Source organism: Dendropsophus ebraccatus, chromosome 12 (assembly GCF_027789765.1).
Source record: "Dendropsophus ebraccatus isolate aDenEbr1 chromosome 12, aDenEbr1.pat, whole genome shotgun sequence".
In the NCBI taxonomy this organism is placed as follows: Eukaryota; Metazoa; Chordata; class Amphibia; order Anura; family Hylidae; genus Dendropsophus; species Dendropsophus ebraccatus.
In genome coordinates this window covers 52,340,851-52,360,066 of record NC_091465.1, presented here as the reverse complement: position 1 = coordinate 52,360,066, position 19,216 = coordinate 52,340,851, and the positions used below count along the sequence as shown (strand labels likewise).

The 19,216-nt window shown below is 42.9% G+C and overlaps 1 protein-coding gene across 2 annotated transcripts in view; it reads right to left on the bottom strand.

Moving 5' to 3' along the window:
• Window positions 1–2,588: 2,588 nt before the first annotated feature.
• Window positions 2,589–19,216, bottom strand: part of DNAAF3 (dynein axonemal assembly factor 3) — a 45,469-nt gene continuing 28,841 nt past the window's right edge. For both annotated transcript variants that reach the window (XM_069947091.1, XM_069947090.1), the window contains exons 6-12: window positions 16,636–16,812; window positions 16,396–16,518; window positions 7,036–7,158; window positions 5,623–5,848; window positions 5,394–5,508; window positions 3,699–3,773; window positions 2,589–2,975 (exon numbers count right to left, since the gene is read on the bottom strand). In XM_069947091.1, the coding sequence (XP_069803192.1) occupies window positions 2,810–2,975; window positions 3,699–3,773; window positions 5,394–5,508; window positions 5,623–5,848; window positions 7,036–7,158; window positions 16,396–16,518; window positions 16,636–16,812 (1,005 nt within the window). In that variant the 3' untranslated portion in view covers window positions 2,589–2,809. The remainder of the gene's footprint in view (window positions 2,976–3,698; window positions 3,774–5,393; window positions 5,509–5,622; window positions 5,849–7,035; window positions 7,159–16,395; window positions 16,519–16,635; window positions 16,813–19,216) is intronic.

The following is a 19,216-nucleotide window of genomic DNA, read 5'->3' as shown; positions in this document are numbered from 1 at the left end:
TTTTATGATGAAACGCTATACCATTGATGGTCATATGTTATTGGATGGGTTACTGAACTGGGTTCTTCTTGGTGTGTGTATATATTTCTCAGTTATAAAGCACATTATCCAGGATTACAACATGGCTGCTTTCTTCCAAGTGAGGTATTGCAACCATTCACTTTAATGAAGTTGCAATGCCACACACACACAAGCCCAAGGACAGTGGCACTGTTTTAGGCAGATGTGTTTTTCTAAAGTAGCTTCACCCTTTTGATGCTTGTTGATTGCTTCGGGGCAGCAATAGATTTTTGTAGTACACATGGTAAAAACCAAACGGCAGAAAAAAATAAAATAAATTAAACTATACTTCAGAGACATGGTAATCGATCCAGTGCTAACCAAAGAAGGCTTAACATAAATAGACTACACATTGCACACTTTTTAAAGGGGTACCAAAAAGAAAAAAAGTTTTCAAATCTACGAATGTTAGAAAATTATACAGAACTGCGATTACCATTTAAAAACTTCAAGCCTTCAATTGTTTACAAAGCTATATAAATTTCTCAACCTCTGGAGTATCCCTTTAAAAAGGGATTCCACTGAAACATAACTTTTGATATGTAGCTGCTCGTGTTGAGACATAATTATCTATTTATTCTCCTCCCAGTTCTGAGCTGCTGCTTTCTGCTGAAGATACAAAATCTGTATGTGAGCTTTTCTCTCCCCCTCCATCCTTATGAGATAGCTGATGTAAACAAGTCCCTGACAGGCTTTATCTGCAACATTGTAAATTCTAATGCTGAGAGTTATTCTCAGGTCAAGTTTTTAATTAACTCGGTGATTAACCCTCCCAGCATTACAAAAAAGCTACAATGTTGCAGATAAAGTCAGTCAAGAACTTGTATACCTTAGAAGGGTTAGACAGTGAGAAAGTCTAATGGTCCTTTTACACAGAAAGATTTGAAGCCAAAGATTCAAAGCCAAAGCCAGGAACAGACTATAAACAGATCATGTCATACAGGAAAGCTTGAGATTTTCCCCCTTTTCAAAACCATTCCTGGCTTTGGCTTCAAATCTTTGGCAGATAATCTTTCTATGTAAATGGACCCTTACACACAGTTGCTACTTTCTGCTGAAAACACACAATTCTGAGAACTGGGGGAAGAAGACTGAATTGATGATAACAAGTATGGAATTAATTATTAGTCTTACCATTGGCATCAGCATATCAAAAGTTATGTTTGTTTGTGTGGAGTACCCAGGTAAACACTCTGCAAATATTCAGTAATATTGGTATATAACTCTCAATTATTGTTACTTTTTGAAAAAAAAAAATGCAAAAAAAGGTTGAGACAGATACTGGTATCATTAGTAGGAACATTTTTGAAGCTCTGAAAATGGTCTTTAACACAAAACCATAGTGATGATTTAAGAAAGAGCTTTAAAAAAAAAATAAAAAATAAAAACAAAAACATGTACTGTGAATGAACTATATAGCACCTTGCATGTAAAGGCTCCTATCTCCAGTGGCACATTACAACTTCGAGCCCTGACCTCCATTTTGTGGCTCTCCAGCAGTAAATAAACTACATCTTCTATTATGCCTTGACAGCTGTAGACTAGAAAGTGTTGCAGGAAACCACTGAGCATAATCAGGTAACAGTGAAGGACTTTTCTGGCCTACAACATTGTGATGTAATATGGTTATACTCCCCTCCCTAGTGCCCTCTTCAGATTACATTATGTGCAGACAGGATCTGCCCACTCAGCCTAGTGATTTCCAGTTGCTACTCTCTCTGCCAAACAAATAAAAAAAAAAAAAGTTAGAGAGCACCAGAGACAGGAAGATTTCACAGTGGCAGCGCCAGGGAAGGCAACGATAGCCTCTTTGCTTTCATTGTGCGGGGACGCCTCATCACGCCCCCGCAAGCTCCGCCAGCCCGCCCATCGGGCAAGCGGGGCGCACAGGAGGCATACACCAGGGAGAAGGGACGAATCTGCACCTTCTCCCTGGTATAACATTCATAAATCCGCTTTATCCTTACCTGTCCACGCTCCCTTTGCGTCCTCCTCTGGTGTAGTCTTTGGCCTCCGCTGACTGCAGAGGCTCCGCTTCCAAGAAATTCTTCTTGGGAGTGACAGCTCGCTTAGCAAATCACTGGTCGCGGCGTTTTCCTGTCTCAGTCAGATCACTTCCAAGAAGAACTAGTCTCTGCAGTCAGTATGGGACACAGATGATAACAGATTAGGACACAGAGGGTAAGGATAACATGGACCAGTAAGGATAACATGTTAGTTGGTTTATATGCACCATGAGCAATATAAGGCCAACCACCGAACAAACCTATTAACATTTCTGAAGGAAAAGAAACTCTTATCTAAATTCCTGCTTACTGTGTGGGTCGAGTGATGCAGTGATTGGCAGTTTTCTCTGTCAATCACTCAGAAGAATCACCCGCTAGAATGAAGTTCAGAACGTGCATGGACAGAGATACATTATACCATGTCTTTCCTCATGTAAATATATCCGTGTGCTCCAACATACTGCCTGCAGATCAGACGCCATGTTTAATGTGACACTCGGGCTTTCTCTATTTATAAAAAAAAAAAAAAAAAAAAAAAAAAAAAAAAAGGGTCCAGTACTTACAAGAAAGAACTGCATCACATATAAAAGCAATTAGGTTCTTCTGTAAAAACATGGCCAGCAAATATCTTTGGTCTATTGTAATATAGTTAAGTACTCTGTTCAGCTAGTATTATATCTGTACAACAGTGAGAATCTGGATAGAGTTGTAGAGTACAGTTTATATGTCAGTAGGATTTTTGTTTACAATTCTTTGCGGTCTTCGCGGTCGTCCACACGTTCAAATGTGGCAATGTGATCTCTCTTCCAATCTAGGTTTTCAGTGGTCACAAACCCAGCTTCCTTCGCAACTTTAGTCACGATGGTTACATAGCTTTTTACCTTGTCCACATGTAGATCCACCATGAACCTAGAGACAAAACACAAGCTCAAATACTGGTTCCAGACTCAAAGGCCATGCTGGTAATTAGGTCATTTGGAAATATCACAAGTAACATGTCACTGTAGGTTTATGAGGAAGAGTATAAACTATGACCTGTAGGTCAATAACATCACAACAATACCAAAATAATTTCACTGTTGCCAAACATAATTTATTGGGATTTGTGCTTTTTTTTTTATTACGTTTTGTGGGATGTAGAGATGAGCGAACATCAAACATGCTCTCATTCGGACTTAGGGTCCATTTACACAGAAAGATTATCTGCCAAATATTTGAATCCAAAGCCAGGAACAGACTATAAACAGAGATCAGGTCATAATGGAAAGCCTGAGATTTCTCCTCTTTTTAAATCCATTCCTGGCTTTGGCTTCAAATCTTTGGCAGATAATCTTTCTGTATAAATTGACCCTTAGCATTTGATTACCAGTGGCTGAAAAGTTGGATGTAGCCCTAGGGAAAACAGCTGTAGGCTGAATGGAAATGAACCATTCATTAAATTTCTAGAAGATAGTAGTACATGGAGGGTAGATACAGGACAATGCATGGAAATAAAAGTGTAAACGCAGTACCTTACTGTTGCAAGGTGTTGGTCCTGAGAGGAGCCACCATATACTCTAACCATGTTTATGCCCAACTCTACAAATTTGTCCATGAAATAACAGACTCCCATTACAAGTAAAATAAACTTACTTTGTTAATTCGACAATAAGAGTTGCTTTCCTGGCTGTGATGAGCTTGTAGTCTTGAGTCAAATGGTGAACCATGCTGGAGCAAAGAAATGTATATATTCAATACAGACAAGAATAGCTTTGCAGCAACTGATATTTGTACAATGATTAAGTTTATGATGTAGACTCTGGTAAATACTAGTCTTCCCAATAAACCATTCTGGAGCAGTTTCTTACAAATCTGTGTCGTGCTGTTTTCTGCTATTTCTCCTTAAAATGTGCAATTTAACTCACAATAGGCCGTTTCCATTCAGACACTGCCCAACATCCTACTTTAGCCATACATTTCCAGGAGTAACACAAATGGCACAATGAAGAGCTTTAATAAAAGTCATTTAAGAATTTTATTTATATGGCTCAAAAACAGGTAAAAAAAAGCAAATATTGTAATACGAATGGGCTATGGCACTAGAGGGGAGGGAAAAAAAACCCTTATCATAGTGACACATGAAAAATGTTTTATTACTGGTTTCACACATGGCAGGTTTTTGTGCCAAAATCAGAAGTTGATTCAACAGGATAGAGAAGTACAAGTCCTCCCTTTATATTTTATATCCCATTTAATTTATCTCTGGCTTTGGCACAAAAACTGCCATGTGTGAAACCAGCTTATTAGTGACATCTGAGCGGTCAGTAAAACAGTCTTAGCGCATTCCGTTCAATTTTGTCTCATGTGACCGAGGCAGATGTATTGGGTAAGTCTATAGGACAGTCTGTTCCTGCTTGTTCTACAGGCCAGGATCACAGTCGATGTCAAGGTCTAAACACAGTTTTTTAGCCAAACCAAGGCAAAAAAACATTACCTGCAGTTTAGGGGGAATTGGGGGCTTAACAGTGTAAAGTATCACTTTAAAGCTTTCAGTCAGAGAGCGCACTGAGCTTCAGCATGCACACCTCCTAACCCCCACACAGCCTGCTTGATGACTAGTCTTCGTGCTAGAGCCAAGCCTGTAAAGGTAGCCTTACACCTCGATAACTGGGGGCTAAACAATCCCGATCTTTTTTTGCAAATAGCAGCCAGTGGCTTGGATTGGCTAAACTGTTTTAATTCTTTAGCAGCCAAGTCATGGAGGCATGGCCTAGGGTGTGCTTTCAATCTTTTTTTCTCTCCTTCTGTGTTATGCCCCCAGCAAGTAATTTCCATCATTACAGTATGTGTCATCCTCAACAAACGCTGTAGCATCCAGTGCATACTATGATGATGTAAACACCTGCCGGAAGGAAGGGGGGAGAATAAAAGAATGAGGGGCGTAACAGGCGTAGGCCAAAGAAGCCCTAGGCCACACCTTATAGGCTCAGCTGCTGCAGATAGAAAACTATTTAGCCAAACCAAGCCACCAGTCTTAAAAGACTTCTCTCGGACCAAAGGGGTTGGCTGCGATTTGCCATCGCGGCCAACCACTATCACCACTGACATCTGTCCGTGGATGTTCAGGATGGCCCAATACACCTTAGATTGATGGCCGTCTTGAGTCTAAAAAAGGGGACAGTCTGTGACTTTGCAAAACAGCCATCAGCTAAGGGAAAGGTATAATTTGTTCTATGTCCCTACTGACCAATTCCCCATGTCCGCAGCTCTGTGCACTATATACAGTCCACAGATTTACTTTAAACATAGCATTTATAAAAAGGACAAAATTTCAGCGTAGTGTATTACCTGCAGGAAAAGTAGAGAACATTGAACAAATTCAGAAATTTGCTCTTGCGATGAAGATCAGCCACCCAGCTAAATGGTAGGAAATGTATTACCACATTGTCTATTTTGAGATAATCTAAAAAAAAAAAAAAAAAAAAAAAAACAGAAAAAATAAAGATGTGCACATCAATATATAAATTATACACATACATACACACAGGCGCAACACACAAAAATATTTCTGTCTTACTTGGAGCTTTGCCAGATTTTTCATGAACCGCATCTCCATTAGTTTGAACTTTGGATTCATCCTCCTCTTGGATAGTGGAAGGGCCCTCAGAACCATTGGGTGGAAAATGACATGCTCTTTCCTCTGCACTCCCATTTCTATCTAGTATTGGCAGAGGGCATTTCTGTCCTGTCATCAACTCATGAAACATTAAAGTGATGTTGTATTGAGACACATCTTGAGCAGTCTGGGGGAAAAATAAAATAAATGAGAAAAATCAACTTAATAGTAGCATATTTGGGAACTCTAAGTACAAAAATAAAGAAATAGGTCTTGTAAAATGGTTTACTTATGAACCCATAGACCTGAATTCTTGCCTAAAGGGAATGTGTCAGCACTAGAGATGAGCGAACCAGGTTCTGGTTTGAGTCGATCCGAACCCGAACGTTCGGTATTTGATTAGCTGGGGCTGCTGAACTTTGATAAAGCTCTAAGGTTGTCTGGAAAACATGGATACAGCCAATGACTATATCCATGATTTCCACATACCCTTAGGGCTTTATCCAACTTCAGCAGCCACCGCTAATCAAATGCCGGAAGTTCGGGTTCAGATTGACTCGAGCATGCTCATCTCTAGTCAGCACCTGTTCTGAGGTGCTTACAGTGTGATAAAGGTGCCTGTGTTTCCTTTTTCTGATGGGTGCTGTACTTTGTCCCAAATCTATGCCGTAACTTTCTCCACAAGTGTCAAAGAGGGGTAGTGGTGATGCGTTCGTGCCTCACCACTACTTCCACCTCTCAGCTTCTCTTGAATATTCATTTCGCCCGTCCTACGGTCAACGTCATCTTTAGCTGCGCATGCGCCGTTGAGTTCGAGCATGCTCCCTGGTTCTGTGCATTGTGCACGCTCCTGCGGACTGATTTGCGCATGCGCCGTAGTGCGTCTGAGCGGCACTGAGCGAAGCAATTGAGGGCATAGACTTTACCTCTCAGTGCGAATCAGGCCGCAGGAGCGCGCACAATGCACAGAACCAGGGCGCATACGCGAACTGGCAAGGACGCGCGTGGCCCTGGCTATCAATGGCGCATGCACAGCTAAAGAGGACTTCGCCAGGAGGCCCGGCGCAATTAGTATTCAAGAGAAGCTGGGAGGAGGAAGTAGTGGTGAGGCGGGCTGAAGAGCGCCATGAACACATCACCACTACCCCTCTGATACTTGCGGAGAAAGTTTGATTTTGATTAGTTTATAACTTCTTACCTTCATGAGAATCCACAAGAAAAGATGTAACATTCCCAATATTTCTCCCCCACATCATCTCTGCATCCTTGGCTGATATACCATAAGCTATGCAGTATGGCATGACATAAGGCTATATGAATTTGATTTATACAATTATACACATTGCAGTTAAATATAACAAAATGGTGGCCTACCTTTGTATACAGGCCATTAGCAGTTTTAAGCAGGCTCTTTTCTTCGGTTTCAATCCCATAAGCTATGTAAGGACTAGTGGTAATATCTCCCCAGTATCCTCGAGCCCGCACCTTACCACATCTCTAGGAATCAAGAAAAAAGTTGCTAATTGAGACAGAGCTCCCTTTATTACAAAACTGTGTGGAGGTAACTAGTATTATAGGATGTGAGAGAGGGGTCATATATCCTATGTAGAGGTATCAGCAGGAAGAACCATGTCAGACTAGAAAGAATACACCCCTGCCTGCAGGACATACAGCAGCTGATAAGTACTGGCAGACTTGCGTTTTTAAAGTAATTTGCAATCTGTATAACAGACACCGGTTGATTAAAATAAATAAATTTCTCCCAATACCCCTTTAAGTAAAACTGATCTTGCATGCCAATTAGATTATTAATGTTCACCACATCTAGTCTAACCTTTCAATAATCCAGAATATTGAACTTACTGAGAAACATACAATACACTTGTGAGGGAACCTTCAGGAAGAAATTATGTTAAACACTACTGATATTTATCTTCACAAAATCGTAGTGTAATTTGTACCCAATTCACATCGGAAACTAGATGGGAAATTTATTATGTAGCTAAATGTAAACCTACAATTCCCTGAGATTTTTGCTACTCTGTTTTCTTCATGTGTTTTGGTTTTATTTGTCAATCAGGAAATATTTCCTGATGTGCCAATGTGTATAGAGCCCTGGTGTGCAAAGGTATACCATGCATCTTCTACCACAATAACAAATGTATATATAGCTGAACATATACCTGCCAGGCAGACGCAAACACTCCTGTTCATTGTCTGCGTCTGTCATTTCAGTTTTTTCCCATTCAAGGGAATAGACCAAAAGGGAATGTGTCACCTAATTTATTTATTTTTATCCAGAGATTAAATGGATTTTTCCATTTTTAAAAATATTTTGAAAATGTTCCCCCCCCCCCCCCCCCCAAGTAGAGTCTTGGAACAAACTTCCAGCTGGTGTGGTTGGTGATCTACCATATCTATCTATCAGCATGAGTTTTTTGGGGTAAATAGCACTGTGGCCAGATATTAGCCAAAAGTCAATTGGGGTGGGGGGAACAAAACACAATACCCACAGGAGTTTTTTTTTTTTTTTTTTGCTTTGGCAATTTTTTGTGCATTTGTAGTGTTTCTTTTTCAATTGCAACAGTCTAGGTATTTGGTTCAGGGGTAAATATGCTGGAAGAAATGGCAGGTCTATATACATATTGGTAGTTTGTCCCCAGTTCTTCAATAGAAAGCTGGGAATCACATAACTTGCATTGAAAAAAAGACCACAAGGATAAAATGATAAAAAAATGGCGATGTTATATTACACAAAAATGGGGGGGGGGGAAGCCAGGAAAGCTCCTGGCAGTTTTGGCCATTTTTGTGGCGTTTTTCAGCCCAACGAAACAATGTGCAAAAGTTGTGTCTGGGAGAAGCCTAGCTGTGCTCTAAACACAGTGAAAACCAAATTTAACTGCAGATGAAAGGTGCCGCACTATACTATATGCACATACAAGTATGTCGGACACACTGACAGCTTTTATCTTTATTATTCCTGTCAGTGGATGGGGGGGGGGCAAAAAACTGCTCAGCTATTTACAGATGCTGAGCTTCCCCTGCTTCAGCATGAACAACCTCTGAGCCCCGGCTGTCTGGAATCTATACCAGATCAGTCACAGCCGGAGCAGGGGGAGAGGTAGAGAACTGCTCATGGCTGCTGCATACCTGCTGAGGTCAGTGCTGGGCACAATGCATCTTTTCTAGGAGCTCCAGAAGTATGGCGTTTGGCATCCTCTTAAACTCCATGCGTGCTGTGAGCTGTGCAGGTCAGCTCACAGCTATATTGTAGCAAACCAGACAAAGACATCCATTCTCTATGTACTGTGGCTGCCATAAAACAACTATAAATGTGTTGGTGCAGGAAGACAGATGCTATTGCAAATGGAAACCCCCAATGCAGCACATAAAGCTGAACTACTTATAAAGATATTAAATGAAACAAAAATTATAAATAAAAAAAAAAAAAAAAGTGCCACCTTTTCTTTAAACAGCGCTTTTCTAACCCTTGAACACTTTCTTATTCTATGTTTACATGGAGCGATAATTTGCCAAATCGATTGTTGCTATAAAATCGTTAAACTATCTGGTTTTAATAACAATCAGCGTTTAGACGAAGTGAAAAATTGTTTAAAAAATCATTATTGCGATCGTTTTAAGATTGCTTAAGCCCATCTCACACATAGGGTGAGTCTGTGAAAGAATGGTTAGACGAAGCGATCTGCAAGTTTTTAGCGAACGACCAACAACGATTTGGGAACATGTTGAAAGATCATAATGAACAATTTCTCGCTCGTTGCCTGATCCATTTGCTGTGTTTACACAAGCAGATTATCGCTCAAATGTGATTTTTGCGAAAATTCAAACGATAATCGTTCCGCGTAAATGCACCATTAGTTATACGTAACACTGCATGGTACTGGCAAGGGTTTTCCATAGAGCCAAAATTCATAGGATTGGTATTTCCATCATTTATGGTATGTTAAGCATCAATAAGAGGTATTCTTAGCTGGAAGCAAGTCACTTTATATTCAAGGGAGCACATTAGAAAATCTGGCACGTCTGTGCACTCGCTGGCACCCGGTAATCATTGAAATGCATGCAAAGTATAATATATTTAGTTCAGTAGATAAACAAGCTGCAATGTCTTAATGTGCCCCTGTAGAGTCACTGAAGTGTCCTGATAATCAACCTCATTTTCCCAGTAAATGAAGATAATTTTGTCTCTGGAAAGATGCAGGTCTCCTAGAAAACGCTATCTAATCACAAAACTGATTAGGACTCCAGAAATACAAGAGGCTTTATTACTACCATGGAAAGGGCTTAAAGTAACACAGATGACAGCACTGTGCTTAAAGGAAATCATCAGAAAATACCTTTAAAATAGGCACTCTTAACAAGTTTAACAAAACAATGCAAGCAAAAGTTGTTGTTTTTTTTCCAGGTCGGTCAGTGGTTCAGGGTTATGGAGGCAGAGATAGCGGTCCAACAGGAACCAATTAACTCCACAACCAACCACAAGAACTTTATATCTTTGTTTTACAGGGCAGGCAGAGAGGAGAAAAAGGACAAGAGTGGTGTAAATCAATCAGTAAAAGTTTTAAAGTTTTAAAGAGTCTACAGGCTCTTTTACACAGGCAGGTTATCGGTAAGGAGCATTGCTAGAAACGGTCCTTTGGCCAATAATAAAAAAGTGTAGTAAAAGTACGTGAAAAAGTGTCAGTCAGGAGATTGCATCCGTTTTTACATCCTATTTTTAATATAAAACGGTTATGTTAAATCGACTGCAAAAATGCAGTGTGAACCCAGCCTTACATCATTCTGTGCAGGCAGCCTCCTGATGTCCTCATGGATATTGAGGGCACCAAGTGCTGTCCTCTTCATTATGTATCCCCCTCATATCTCCCTTGTTTTTTATCTCCCTTTCCCAAAGTTATACATACCACCCATGTACTTCCAGTTCAGTCTAGTCATTTTCCCAGACTTTGACCACCTCTCCAGCTGCACTGGAAGTTCTGTAGTTCTAAAAATGTCTATTTGTGTTGTCACAATACATGTTCCTGTCCTCCATTTTGTGCTAATACTTCACAGAACGTGTCATGGCACCAGACAGTCCTGGCAGTGAGTCTTTTCTAATTGGTCCCCTTTCTCATGGTTAAAGGGAACCTGTCACCCCCCCGTGCTGGGGTGACAGGCTCCCGACCCCCGCTAGAGCCCCCTATACTTACCTGATCGTGCTCCTGAGATGAGTCCGATGCTCATAGAGAATGAATGGAGCGTCGGACTCACCAATTCAGTCTCTATGTGCATCGGACTCATCGCAGGAGTAAGTATAGGGGGCTCTAGCGGGTGGGGTTTAGGAGCCCGTCACCCCGACACGGGGGGTGACAGGTCCTCTTTAATTTCAATATGGCTGTCTAAATTCCTATTGTTACACTCTGTATCACATGTTCCTTTTAAGCCATTGACAGTGCTCTTCAGGAACATCACATGGTCCTTTAGAGCCAATAGAATCACAAAAATTGATCCGGCTGCCTAATAGCAGTGTAGCATTCTGGGGAGAAGAAATAGACCATCTGTGCTCTATGGAAGGAGAGAACAACGACCACTACTCCCATCATCATCTCCCCCCATGCAGCAGAGCTTGTACATACATGCAGAGGTAGCACAAGACCTCAGTGGCAGTCAGCTCTTCAGCATTGCATAGGTGATGTAACCCAGACGAGCGGCCATATTTCCGTTCATCTGCACTACAGCATCTATGCAATGTACTGTAGAAGAGCTAACTGTATGTGTTGACTGCAGGGCTGAGGAGTCCTACATAATCTGGGGAGACTTCTGAAGGAATAAGGAAAGATATAAAGCAGATTCTCCTGTGTGTGTGCAGTGGGTGCAGCCAGTCTCCAGCCTCCATGTCCTGAACAACTTACAACTAGACTAGATTGAGCAGGCGGTCTTTCCCTGATGACAAACTTCTATGTTTCTAACTAATATTCACCATACTCAAATATACATGGCTAACAATGCCAGATACCTGTAAGAGAGGGGCCACACACAGTGACAGAGGGGTCACAGAGGGGGCATAGGGATGGGCAAATAGGACTTTTGTTATGAACCAACCACCCCCTGTCCCCTCCTGGATTTTTCACTGTTGCCCAGAACTCTTTAATTTCTGACTCTCTCACGCACACACACACACACATACACACCCTACTGCAGCCATAGCATACACAAATATATACACACACACACACACACCTGTTGCAGCCATTTGTGTGTTTTTCTTCAGTGTTCTAATGCTGCAGCTGTGTGCGTGCTGCACACAGCTGCAGCAATAGAACACTGAAGAAAAACACACAAATCTTCTCCCAGAGACAGAGGTTACTGCTGCACTACTTATGTCTTCTCCTCCTCCTCTATATTACACAGAATATATTCATATTACACTGCTGCTCATATACAGTCATCCAGCATCCAGGGAGAGAACAGCACAGATCTCCCCCACACAATGGACTCCTCCAGCTCAGAAACAAACTGCCAAATAGTGACTGACAACTTTTCCCCGACCACCCTTATCTAATAGGGCCAGTGTCCTATTAGAATGTTCCTCATAAAATATATTGATGAGCAAAACGTATAAAATTCATGTTGAAACTATGTATTCCCTTGCTCAAATGATCCAAACCAGGAAGTCAAGAAAACGTGTGAATAGAAAAACAGTCCCCAAAACTTACTGGATCGTGACAAAAATTGACAGGGGGACTTGGGTAAGCAAGAGCTACTAAAAACCACACTGAAACTGAGGACAAGAGTGGTGCTGCTTCTTGAAGAAAGCAGACATATTGTTCTTAGCCTGGATAACCCCTTTAAGTATAATAGACCTTGCACACCGAAAAAGGAGGCTGAATTTACGAGCGGGGTCCGCGCTGTGGATTCTGCTTGTCACTCTGCCTGTGCCATTTCTTCAATGGGATTTCTCTTGCGCCTCTGCTCTTTGCTCAAAGAATGAACATGTTCATTTAAAACTAGACAAACCCATTATCCTGTCCCATAAGGTTAGAGAATGACAGATTACAGAAGTGTTAAAACATTACTAGGGGGAGGGGTCCAAAGGTTATCTAGCGTCAAAGGTCAACACTCTAATAGAGCTAACCAGAAGGGTGGGCTAAAAATGGCATGATTTAGTCAAATCCTATGCTTAAAGTTAGAAACACAGAAGATTTTCAGAAGAAAAAGACTGGGTCAATCTAGTATGCCATTATAGTACAGTGGTACCTTGGTTTAAGAGTAACATGGTTTAAGAGCGTTTTGGTTTAAGAGCTCACAGTTTTTTAAAATTGTGACTTGGTTTAAGAGCATTGCTTTGGTTTAAGAGCTCCCTGTACTGGGTGGGAGGGGGAGTGGAGGAGGGGCATAGTCTGCATAGCGGGGTCTACAGCTCTGTACTCTGACCCAGGAAGTCTCCCTCACCTTCCAAATCATAGCAGATCCACTTCAGGCTGGGGCTTACATCAGGGGACAGGACTGTGAATGTAATCTCTCAATAGATTTAACCCCTCTCTCCCTGGACAGAGAGCGCTGCATGTATGTGTCAACATATGTCCTGCAGTCTCTGTCAGTCCTGATTGGTCCATGCTCAACATACACCCCTTCTCCATTGATCTCATGTGACCACATAGACCTCTGACAGCAGCCCTGCCTCTCTATTCTAGTCTGTTGTGCTACTGCATTATGGGGATCTGCAGCTCCATCCTCTATCTACTGTACAAACTGCTGCTGTGTTATCAGGTTTATGCGGTTACTATACATTATACGCCACATGATGATTGCTGTACTGTACAGTATCTTATAATATCACATATTCAGCTGTTTATAAATGTTTTTTACATCTGTTTTACATGTTATTCAGAATAAAAAAAATAATTTTTGGGGTGGGGAACCAATTGTCTGCATTCCTATGATTTCTTATGGGAAAATTTGCTTTGGTTTTAAGAGTGGATTTGGATTACAAGCATGATCCCGGAACGAATTATGCTCGTAATCCAAGGCACCACTGTATTTCCTTTCTTACTGCCTTAGGAGAGATATACATATTTAACCCAGGCATATTTATTCAGTTATTAGCAACCATGAAGTAAAATAGTTAAAGGTGTTGGCCACTTTATAGTAAAATAGGTCAGTACAAAGTATTAGTAAGTCTATTCACTGTATATACTCATACCTCCCAACCGTCCCGGATCCAGCGGACAGTCCCGATTTCGGGGTCCTGTCCCGCTGTCCCGGAACGGGCCCCAAGTGTCCCGCTTCCCAAAACATACCTGTCCCTTTAACTGCGTCTGCTCCTGGTGAGCGCTCGCAGATGCAGGGCTGTGCACAGCTTCCTCTAGTGGCCGGAAGCTGCATTCTGCCTCCGGTCACAAAAGGTCTCTCATCCCCTGCGTTCCGGCGCGGAGCAGGAGAGTGACGTCACCAGCAGAGCCGAGAGCAAGGAGACGCTGATGGAGGGCTGAAGAACAGAACTGCAGTGAGTATGTGCTTATTCCAGGGATGGTGGGGGAAGGCTAGCTGACAGGGAAGGTGTTGGACATAGTGAGGGGTCCCTGGGGGGTGCCGCAGTTACATGTGGGAAGGGGGTGCCGCTGCTGCCACACACTGACCACTGACTGACACTGAAGGTCATCTGACACTCAGCAGCTGCGGCCTTCAGTATCAGTCAGTGGCCACTGACAGGTCACATTCTGTCCCTTTCAAAGCCCTAAGCAGGCAGCTCACATACCGCACAGCCCCCGAAGCTCTTATCTCCAGCCCCGCAGCACTGGCATTCCATCTTCTCCCCTGCTTATCTTCTCCTCGCTGCTGATGAGGTCACCTGTCCGGGACAAGCAGGAGAGAAGAGATTGCAGGGGCCGCGGGACTGGACATAGGAGCTGCGGGGGCTGGGAGCTGTGTGTGAGGCTGTGCAAGTAGCCACTACTGGTGAGAAATCCACTGCTGTGCTGCCATGTGAGTATGCTTTTCTATTTTTCTGGTACACAGGGGGGCTTTACCTACCTATCTACCTACCTACCTGTCTATCTACCTACCTCCTATCTATCTCCTACCTATCTGTCTGTCTATCTCTCTATAGTTAGAGATAGATAGATAGATAGATAAAGAAGTGTTTATTCCATCAACATGCAAAGCATTAACAAATAGTGCAGCACAGCAAACAGTCAAACGCTACATTTCGGCGAGTCAATCACCATTTTGAAGTGTGAAAATGGCGATCGACTCGCCGAAACATCGCGTTTATGACTGATTTAGGGGCCTGTCTTGTGGTTTAGGGTGGGGTTAGGGGCGTGACACTTACTAATACTGTACACTGAGCAATTTTACTATAAAGTGGCCAACCCCTTTAAGATCAGAACAGAAGCAACATGAGAAAATAACCTCTCACTGTGTCCCTTTTGTTCTCAAGTTCAAAAATTTTCCTTCAATTAAATACCATTCCCTCTTGAACCTTATTTAGTCCTGTAACATATTTAAAGGTTTTGATTATGTCCCCTCTTTTCCTTTTTTTCTTCTGAGGTCTCCAGAACTTGACACAGTATTCCAGAAGTGGTCTCACCAGACCTCTAGCTATACAGCCCAGCATATGATTTGCTTTCCCTACTGCCTGGTTGCACTTGTGACTCATTTGAAGGCTGTTGGCAAAGACTTCCGAATAGAAGGATTTAGGGGTAGTGATTTCTAACACATAACTACCAATAGGATACCTTTAGGATGCATTATTTTACATTTGGAAACATTAAACTGCAGTTTCTATTGTTTGGATCACTTATCTAGCAAAGCTAAATCATTTTCTATATTACTGACACCTCCAGGAATATCAACCCTGTTGCACACTTTTGTGTCATCAGCAAACAGACAAACCTTACTTACCAAACAGTCACTTACAAACATATTAAGGGTGCCCTCACACCTACCGGATCCGCAGCGGATCTCACTTCTGCGGATTCGAAGCGAGAACCGCTGCGGATCCGGTACTATTCACCCCTATGACAGCACATACTCACAGCGGGATTGACATCCCGCTGTGAATATGTGCTTTAGCCCCCCACTGTCCGCAGCCCCGCCGCCGCATCCCCTTCCACCTATCTCCGGCCGCATCCTGCAGCCCGCCGCCGAGAGCATACAGTACCTGCTCGGCGGCGCGGCTGCAGTGAGGCTCCCAGCTCCGGTCCCGCTCAGCTGGGCTGTCATGAGTATGTGCTATCATAGGAGTGAATGGTACCGGATCCGCAGCAGTTCTCGCTTTGAATCCGCAGAAGTGAGATCCGCTACGGATCCGGTAGGTGTGAAGGCACCCTAAAAAGAATAGGACCCAGAACAGACCTTGTGGCACACCACTTGTAACCAGTCTCTGCTCAGAATATACACCATTAACAGTTGAAGAGATCAGTGGATTGCCCCAACTGCTGCATTTTTTACAAAAAGTGAAAAGCACATTATGGAGTGTACTTACCTATGGATGTGCAGACAGTACCCATCTACATGCCATACATGAAACTCTCCTTGCCATGTCTTCTCTATGGCATCTTGCCACATGTATGAATATGGCACAGAAAGCAGTGTGGTAAAACTGCCAGATAGAGATGCCACAGCTGACCACACTAGTGATCGTCACCATTGGCAGTGTGACAACAAACTACATAAAACCAGTAGTAATCTAAAGCATAGTACTGTAAGAGCTAACAATATCTGAATACTCACATGCGTCACAGTCATATGAGAAGCCAGGGTTTTATTAGGGACATCATAGATTCCTTCACGTATCATAAAAGCAACACCTTTCTCTCTCCAGCGACTGTAATCCATGGTGCTAATCAATGCAGCCTAGAAGACATAGCTTGGCAACTTGTTTATTGTGCAAAAAAATAAAAATCTCAGCATTGTAAAAGGATGAAAAGAGCCTGCATGAAATGGAGCAGTATAGTAAATAAGAGCACTAACCCCTCGATCATGTAGTTTCATATTCAAATCCCAGTCATAAGCGCCTCTCCTGGAGTCGTAGCGTTTGCCCAAAAACTGGCGATTCTTTACTTCCCAATATCTCTCAATAGGAAAGAGCTTTGGTTCGGGTGTTCTCCAAAACTTAAAGATGTATTCTAACTCATCCCTTTCTTTGAACTGCAAAAATACAAGAAAGTAAAAAAAAGGAGGAACTAAGCTATATACACACACAAACACATTACACATTTTTCTTGGCTGACACCACCCACTATTTCTCTTCTCCCTATCCCACCCATGATGATACAGTACTTTATGTAAGAGTTAATCAAGGATCACTATGGTTTTAAAGTTATGCTGTCATTTCATAAAACTGAGATATCATAGAGACATGGTAAAAGCAAAATGGCTCCATAGACCTAGTAAAGAATTCACCTTCTCTAATGAAATGAAATGAGAAGAGAAGTGCTCACCCTAATGCTTTTTCTGGCTCTAACTAACAAATGGTTCTAAACACCCAGAGCACAATCGATAAAGACTCTTGATATATCCCTATGACATGACAAAGTTTTGCTAAATCACAGTAGAGAGGTACCTCGGTTCTCAAACTGTTTGGAACTCAAACTGTATTTTCAAGGAAAATTTGGATGGTGGGTTGTATGTGGTGAATTTAGCACTGGTGAGGCTTCACATACAGTACGGTATAAGACTGCTGGAGTGCATATACAGCACAGTAGAAGTACAGTCAGTGCACCACCATCTCCCATCAGGGCTCCAGATGGCGACCAAAATGGTCGCCAATGCGACTGACATTTTGCAAATGGCGCCCAGATTAATAAATCTGGCCCCGGCGGCGGCGCGCTGGCTCTTTAAGTATCCCCGGCTGATACGCGGCTGCCGGGGGTGTCCCGTCCTATGCCCGGCAGCGCGGCGCATCAGTGAGCTGCCTGGGGCCCTGACTTCCGGCACAGGAAGCGCACGTCAGAGACGGTCCTGTGTCAGAAGTCACAGCCCCGGCGTACAGGGAGCTCACTGACGCGCCGCGCTGCCAGGGATAGGATGGGACACCCCTGGCAGCGCCGCATCAGCCGGGGACAGCGCCTGAAGAAGAAGAGGATCGCCGGGGGAGCGGGTTGTCAGGTGAGTTTGTGTGTTTATTTTTTTTAAATACTGCTTAGCATAGAGGAAAGGGGGGGGGGCATCTATAATGGGAGGGAGGGGGCATCTATAAAAGGAGGGGGCCATCTATAAGTGTAGGGCAAACTGGCTGCAGACACTGGGAGATAGATATATGCACAATTATTATTATCAGGGCCCCTCAGGTGTCTGTATTGTAGGGGGTCACTTGCATTAGTCACTAGGTGAGAGATATATCTATCTATATACACATCTTGTGGGGGGTCACTATGGCTGCAGTCATAAGTCTAGCTCAGTATGTATAGACTGTTGCAAGCTTTTAAAGGGAACCTGTCACCCCCGGTGACGGGGTGACAGGCTCCCAACCCCCTATACTCACCTCATCGCGCCGGGTCCCACTTCTGAAGATGGTCGGGTCACGGAGATCTCAGCTGCTGCAGCCCGGCGCGCACACAGAGATGAGTCCAACGCTCATAGAGAATGACGGAGCGCTGGATTCTCCCGTCATTCTCTATGAGCGTTGGACTCATCTCTCAGCGCACGCCGGGCTGCAGCGGCTGAGATCTCCGTGACCCGGCCATCTTCAGAAGCGGGACCCGGCGCGATGAGGTGAGTATAGGGGGCTCTAACGGGGGGGTTGGGAGCCTGTCACCCCGGCACGGGGGTCGACAGGTTCCCTTTAAGTTCAAGTTCAGAAGAGTAAGCCTCATTAAAAGGCTAGCCAAGTGAAGCTGAAGTACTGAGTCAGACTGGATATGGTTGTCAAGTTGCAAGTTTCCATGTTGAACGTTTTCAAACTAAGAAAAGAAAGGATCTAAAGGAGGAGGCTGCCGTGGCCTCTGCACACAGTAAGTCCCATTTAACATAACATTAATTTTACATGGTTTAAAATGTTGGCGACCAAATATTCTATTTGGCGCCTACATTTTTCAGGTTAGGAGCCAATGGCTCCCAGGTAAATTTTTTAGTCTGGAGCCCTGCCCATACTTTACAGTGCTAGGATGGGGGGACTTCATAAAGTAAAGGATGAGTGAGGAGTTAGGGCCCTATTACACCAACAGACTGACAGATTTTTTTCTAAGCCAAACCTAGGAATGGATTTGAAAAGAGGAGAAATCTTAATCTTCCCTTTGTTACCTGGCTTTGGCTCAAAAAAAAATCTAATGTCCTGTACAGTATAGTGCTATGTACTGTAGAGATTATATTGGGCACTTTTCAATGTAATATATGGGTACTGTAGGTAATTATTAGTTCGTGCTTGAACCAATTAAACACATTTAGATTATTTCCTATAGAAAGACACTGCTCGATTCTCAAACTGCCTTATGGAACCAAAATAGTTCGAGAACCAAGGTACTAGTGACCACAGTGAGACTATGTATGGTTGCTGTAATACATCTGGAAACCAGCTACGTTTTTGCAATGTTTTTTCCATGCTTTTTTTTTT